This window comes from Melanaphis sacchari, unplaced genomic scaffold (genome assembly GCF_002803265.2).
Source record: "Melanaphis sacchari strain LSU unplaced genomic scaffold, SCAv2.0 Contig21_pilon_pilon, whole genome shotgun sequence".
NCBI lineage: Eukaryota > Metazoa > Arthropoda > Insecta > Hemiptera > Aphididae > Melanaphis > Melanaphis sacchari.
Genome location: NW_020271096.1, coordinates 1,907,121 through 1,914,305, shown reverse-complemented (window position 1 = coordinate 1,914,305; position 7,185 = coordinate 1,907,121). Strand labels below are relative to the sequence as shown.

Sequence of the window (7,185 nt, the reverse complement as noted above, 5' to 3'; positions counted from 1 at the left end):
GAATAAAATCTCTCATGATTTAAGTTCTTAAATTAAAAAAAAAAAAAATATTTAATATTAGCTATTTATTTATCAAATCGTAACCAAGACTATTAGACATATAAGTAGTCTAAAATCTAAATAATGTTATGAGTTGTAAAAATATTATAAATAAACGATTGCATTTAAATTTTTATAAAGTATCAGAAATTTTCTTACATTTGTATAATGTATAATTTTATAAAATTATATTATTTGTATATTATTAAATTATATTCATTATTTATAAATTGAGTTTTGATATGTATTCAATTTTGAAATAAACATTCTATAAGCTGTTTAAAAACATTCAATGTATCCATAAAACGTGTATATTATGTAATATTAAAAACCAAAAAGAATATAAAAAAAAAAACTATAGATAAATTTAAGAAAATCGTTGGGTAAAATACTAAGAAATCTTTTCTTATGTTATATTTATAAAAAGAAGGTAAATTGGTATTTAAAATAGTTTCAATATTGTAATATTGAAGAAAATAATAATTATTGTATAACTTTCTATACCTTATTATTATGTAGTACCCACGTCCTATATAATATTAAAATACTGAACGAATTATTTAAATTATATAACTATAAATTAAATAGTACTCAATTTTTCTCTATTATGTAATAGCAATTCTGTCAGTGAGTAATAAGTATAAATAATATTTTATATGAATTAGAAAACCTGCTTTTGTAAACAAACAATATAAGTGTATAAATATTTTCTTTTTATGCAACACATAATAAAATAAAACTGTGAAAAATTAAAAATTAAAATTAAATATTATTCACAACTAATTTAATTTTTAATTTGATTTATAAAACTTCAATCTCCAGTATTTGTCTTGCACAAATTTTAATATATCACATCAGTTATTATACAATGTATTATTAATAATTTATAATACTTGAAACTGCCCCACTTCTATTATAGAATAAATAATGACAACAATAAAAATGCCTATATTCACTACTCATTGTTCAATTTATCGTCACTCTAAATCGAAGCTTTTACATTTTGCTGTTACTTACATGCATTATTTCAACGTTACACTTCGTAAAGAGTTATTGAAAACTTTATGGTTACTTTCAAATACTAAAACAAAACAAAATTGGTATTCTACAACATGGCATCAAATAACCAATTTGTAACATTTAATAATGATGAAAAGTATCCAATTTTAGGATTTGGAACATGGAAGGTAATTATAATAATGATATAATTATATTAAATTAAATTTATATATATATTTATTTTTTTTTTAAATGTACTTAACTAAGAGTTTTAATTTATATTTTCAATTATCAATCATAGTTGTTTAAAAATAAATATTTATTTTAAGCAAAAATACATGAAAAATATTTTACTAATATAATTTAAACAATGTTAATAACCCTTTTAGACAAAACTTTATTTAAAATAAATAAAATATTGTAAAAAAAAATTGGGAGTTTTTTATATTATATTTAATATGATTAAGAAAAGTTACATAATGATTTTTATTAATTTTTAATATTAAAAAATATGTCGCATCGCCAAGATGTATAGGCTATACCTCTCGCATATGAAATATAACAAAAACTTAAGTTCACGTAGAACAAATCATCATAAAGTATTGGAAAAGTAATTTTATAAATAAAACATCTATGTAAGTGTAGGTAGTTTATATTTAATATAAACATAAATAATAAAATAATACTTTTAATGGCATCAACTATTTCTTAAAAGATTAATAAATTCCTATGTTAAGACAAGGACTGCAATTCATCGCATCTATACAATTCTAATATAGATTTTGACAAAATCAAAAAATATATTTATAGTCTTTATTTTAATGATCTCCATTTAATATATAAATTACCTTATATGACTGATTTTACAAACGCATAACATAGCGAATTATAAGTTTTAAAAAATCTATTATGTTAAATATTAGATCGAGTTAGTAAATTGTAGATTAATTATTAAATTTATAAATAAGAATATTATTTGAATAAGTGAATTTTATTGATTTTTTATTAATTAAAATAAAAATAAAAACGTTTAATTCACTTGATAAATAAAAATCAGAATCATCGATTAATTTTTTTTTAGTTAATAAACATAACATATAAGACGTACAATTTTTTATATGAATTATTTCTATTTTTGACTTCCATAATTAATGACATAAATATCAATGTACAATGTACATAATATACATTATATACGTTATATACGTTATACATAGTTAGATCTTATTTCCTATTGTCACCTGCTGCCATCAATATTCAATCATTACCAATATTCAACTGTCTAATTTTATGTGTGTCAACTACATAATATGAAGTTCACATGATAAATGAAAATTTACTATAAAATAAAGATAGACGATACACTTGATAATGTTACATACATAATAATAAATATTATAATAATACCTATCATAAAAATATAAGTTATTATTAATAGTTTAGGCTGGCTTTATACGTATTATAAATGATAAATAATATTTTATTCAACAATTGAATTACGACCTTACAAGTTTTAGTAAGTATGAATGCACGTTTATTATTTAAAATATGTCAAATTTATAAGACTTATTATATAAATAAATAAAAAAAAATAAAAAATATTAAGACCTTAAACCTAGAACTATGTCTTTTAGTCTTTTGTATTAATCTTATAGGTAAAATTATTTAATAAATTTCATAATTTTTCAAAATGTTTAGTGTTTAGTTTTTTTTTTTTGGTACCTCAGAAACTAATAAAACATCAATAAACCAGAGTTTCAAAGTACTTTATTTTGAATCGAGCTTTATGAAATATTTTAAGAAAACTTTACAACCGTATCATGAGCTGTTTCCATTTTAAAACATATAACTTTACAAATTGTATGTTCTGAATAATCACTTAAATAAATATTTCATAATTTATATTATACTTAAGTTAAAATATATGAAATGTGAATTATATGTATACCATAATTTTATAATGTAGTCGAAACCTGGTGAAGTTGAAGAAGCAGTGAAAGTTGCGATTGATACAGGTTACAGACATTTTGATTGTGCGATGTTTTATGGAAATGAAAAAGAAATAGGAGATGCTATTAATCAGAAAATTAATGAAGGTGTAGTAGTTCGTGAAGACTTGTTTATTACTAGTAAAGTAATTACATTTTAATCTAAAGAAATATAAAAATATTTATAAAATCATAAATTATTTTCTTGCATTCAGTTATGGAATATTTTTCATCAACCTAATATTGTTGAAACAGTGTTGAAAAAAACTTTATCGGATTTACAAGTTGAATATTTGGATTTATACTTGATACACTGGCCTATGGCTTTCAAAGTACGTATTATTCAAAAAGAACACCAATAATATTTATACCTATATAAAGTAAAAATGATATAACATATTAGGAAGGCGGATTAAATGATGATTTTATTCCCAAAGACGATAATGGCGCCACGATTGAAGGTAATGGCTCATACATTGACACATGGAAAGCTATGGAAGAATTGGTAGAAAATGGTCTAACAAAATCAATAGGTGTATCAAATTTTAATAAAAATCAAATACAAAAAATATTAGAAATAGCTACTGTGAAACCTGTAAACAATCAAGTATAAACTTATACAAAATATATCTGAAATGTTCAAAGCTCGTATCATTTATATTTTTTTATTATTTATAGGTTGAATGCCATCCTTATTTAACTCAAAAAAAATTAAAAGAATTTTGTGACCAACACAATATAATATTAACTGCATATAGTCCACTAGGGAGTCCAGATAATCCATGGAAAAAACCCGAAGACCCAACTCTCTTAGAAGATCCGAAAATCATGGAAATCGCAGAAAAATATCATAAAACTTCAGCTCAGATCTTAATAAAATATCAAATTCAAAGAGGAATTATGGTTATTCCGAAATCAGTAACCAAAAGTCGTATTGAATCCAATTTTGATGTATGGGACTTTGAACTTGAACAAGATGATATTGATCAAATTGATACATTTGATTGCAATGCTCGTTTTGTGCACATGAAAGGGTACCTAACTATAATATTAATTAATTTTTTAAGATATATTTTCAAATGTATTCACTACTATTTAAAATGTTTATATATATATATATATATTTTTTTTAGGAACATGCATTTTAAGGATTATCCATTCAATGATGAATATTAAATAAATAGTGATTCGGTATTTTATTAGATACACATCAACACTTTTATCACCATGATATAATTATAATTAATAGTTAATTTAATCACTTTCTAATATCTTACTTAATCCTGCTCCTAAAAAAAAATTTAAAAAATATCATTCTTACAGTAAATTTTTAGAATTTATTGTATTGTATTTTTTTTTTTTTTTTTTTTTTTAATGCCATCAGTTTGTAAGGCAAAATATATAATTAGTATAATAAAAGTATTGTAAATCAAGTTGATGTATGAATATGTGTAGGACCTACATTGTAGGTATTATGTTTAAATAGAAGAAAGAAAGAAAAAAAACGTAGTAAATACTCCGTTATACAGAAATTTAAATTTCTTGTACAATAAAATTAATCTAACTATGATGACACAAATGCTCGTGTACTATTAGAATACTTTGGATGTAACTTAACGTTTTTTAGTTTTTTCCTTATCTGCGTGATACAGGCATGGACTAGAACTGATTGACTTAGGGAACAACTTACTTGTCATACTTAAACTAGCAAAATCACAATACATACATTATTATTTAGTTTAAACCGTAAATTACACAGACGTCGAAGACTATAATAGTTGTTAATGATGACGATATTGATAGTGATATTATTTATGGTACATAAATAAATAATTTATTGACTAATAATTTTGTTTTTTTTTTACCTAAATTGTCATCTTAAAAATAAAATATAATATCTTGTTGCCAGTGTAAATTTTTATTAAACCATCGTTTTGGACTCACTAAAATACATAGTTCCTATAAAAAAAAAATCGAAATTTTTAAAAGCATGGTAATCTAAATTCATTGATTATAGTATAAACTATTTTATAAGCAATTCTAAAACGTTGTGTGTGTGATTAAAAAACGAAAAATCACAAACTTAAGAACGGTATTAGTTAAAAACTTAAGATTTCCGAAGATTTCATTTTTTATACCAACATTTTTATCTCGTGAAAACCTTATCGTAATGGTTCAGATTCTATTTATGTTTATATCCCGAATTTAATGACTAACGAGTACCTCTACTGATAAATGTATCTATGTATTATTTTAATGCATTCCAATTTCACAATATTATTATCATTCGGCGTTTAGGATAGGCTACTAAAAATACATTACTTTTTTCGTCCTTGACTCGTCATGAAATTCAACTTCGTTGAACTGAAAATCGATTTCTTAAAATGTATTTACGCTTAATATAGCAATTTGAATGTTGCATTATAAAAATAATAAGATATAAAGGTACATTTTACTTGAACATTGTAATAACATATTAAGTCATAACATAGTTTAAGCAGTCTCTATTAGCGATAAAACCGATTTTTTTAATCAATTTTCAAATAACGAAATGGATTAAGTAAGATCAGATTGATAATTACTAATAATAATTATCGATTTAAATAAATTATTTAACTGTGTATGGAATATGGACGCACAATAAATACACCTAATGGCGCTAATAACGTCAATACCTAAAAATTGACAAATCGAATCACAACTTACAAGACATACCTACGTCAAAATATGTCGATACCGCGTGATACCACGGTAATATTTTTCTACGCATTGTCGTAGTCAACACAGCCACAATACAGCGTAGTTTGATCGGAAAAATATGACAAACATTTAACTGTTGGCTACACTGATTTAATAATTTTTTCTCAAAGATAAAATGTTAGTGAACTGGCGACTATACACTGAATTAGTAATTACTGATTATAATTATAGTCTGTTGCCCTGTGATCGCCGGCCGGTAGCCGGCTTTTACCTTGAAGTTGCTAGCCGGGCCAGCTGGCGTTTGCGTTCCCTGTTCCGGTTGTTCGGCTTTGGCATTCGCCATTCGGTCTCGATAATTGGTGGTCGGCGTCTATTATGACCGTTTTCCATAGTTGTATTATTCAGCATTAAAAATAAATTAAAAGATAAATGCGCTACGTAGCCAGCGGGCATTGGCATTTCCGCCCGATCACGGCATACGCCCTGCACGCAATAATTATTTGGTTTCTGATACTTCGGGTATTATGTTGTCGACATAATAATATCAGGCTTGATTCTTGCTAGTTACTCATCCTATAGATTTATAACACTCGAATAATATTCATTGCTCGTTTTGTTACTATCGACTATCGAGCATAGTAGTACCACAATCATTAAAATATAGTAATCATGGGACTTTTTAAGATACAAATCAAAAGCACTAACTTTACTATTGCACTACACAGTAAGGAGTAGGAATGTGGATAGAACAACGATTGCAAGGTAGAGATAATTATTAATTTTTTTCATTAATAAAAATGGAGCAACTAACTGAACTAACGCAGTAAGTTGCTTGCCTTGTTCATGGATTCGTGATAAAGTTATGAACGACGCTTTTTATGCGATCCATACTGATTCTTGAAAGTCGAATGCCGCTAATCCCCTGTGGTCCATCACCGAATACTCAAAAACTAAAGATCGAACACCTGTTTGATTAACACGAGGTTATTGGTTATTTACTATAGTGACTAATGACTATAGTTATTTAATAGTGACTACAAATTTTGTGAAATCATAAGGGAAAAATGATTGCAATATTTGCAACAAAGTTAACAATTTGTGATGGAATTCAAAACGTTTATTTTAGTAATAAAGACATAAAATGATAAAATAAATACTATATAACACTAAAACGATGAACGAAATGTAAATAATAAATAATAAAACAACGTGATGAATGTTTGTTAAATTGTTGTCATGGTTAAAGGTAATTAATAATAAAACTATAAAACAATAAAATATTAAAACATACAAAATGAAAATGAGTAAATTATTAATATTATTATATTAAATATTAACACAGACTACAGTATACCAAATTTAAGTGGGAGTTACGTTGGTCGGGCTGTTTTTGTTACCGAGTTTGCGCTATAGTATACATTAATATAACTATATATAAACCGTTGATGGTTAATGTTAT

At 24.7% G+C, this 7,185-nt stretch overlaps 1 protein-coding gene across 1 annotated transcript; it reads left to right on the top strand.

Moving 5' to 3' along the window:
• The first annotated feature begins 1,027 nt into the window (after nucleotides 1-1,027).
• On the top strand, nucleotides 1,028-4,243 carry LOC112594100 (aldo-keto reductase family 1 member B10-like). Its single transcript, XM_025338727.1, has 6 exons — nucleotides 1,028-1,226; nucleotides 3,005-3,172; nucleotides 3,242-3,358; nucleotides 3,430-3,633; nucleotides 3,705-4,060; nucleotides 4,160-4,243. The coding sequence occupies exons 1-6, from the start codon at nucleotides 1,152-1,154 to the stop codon at nucleotides 4,200-4,202; spliced, it is 963 nt and encodes a 320-aa protein (XP_025194512.1). The 5' UTR covers nucleotides 1,028-1,151; the 3' UTR covers nucleotides 4,203-4,243.
• The last annotated feature ends 2,942 nt before the right edge of the window (nucleotides 4,244-7,185 follow it).

Excerpts from the sequence above, each read along its gene's own strand:
- LOC112594100 (XM_025338727.1), top strand. The coding sequence starts at position 1,152 with ATGGCATCAAATAACCAATTTGTAACATTTAATAATGATGAAAAGTAT. Across the intron at positions 3,359-3,429 it reads ACTGGCCTATGGCTTTCAAA|GAAGGCGGATTAAATGATGA; the intron begins GTACGTATTATT and ends ATAACATATTAG. Across the intron at positions 3,634-3,704 it reads TGAAACCTGTAAACAATCAA|GTTGAATGCCATCCTTATTT; the intron begins GTATAAACTTAT and ends TATTATTTATAG.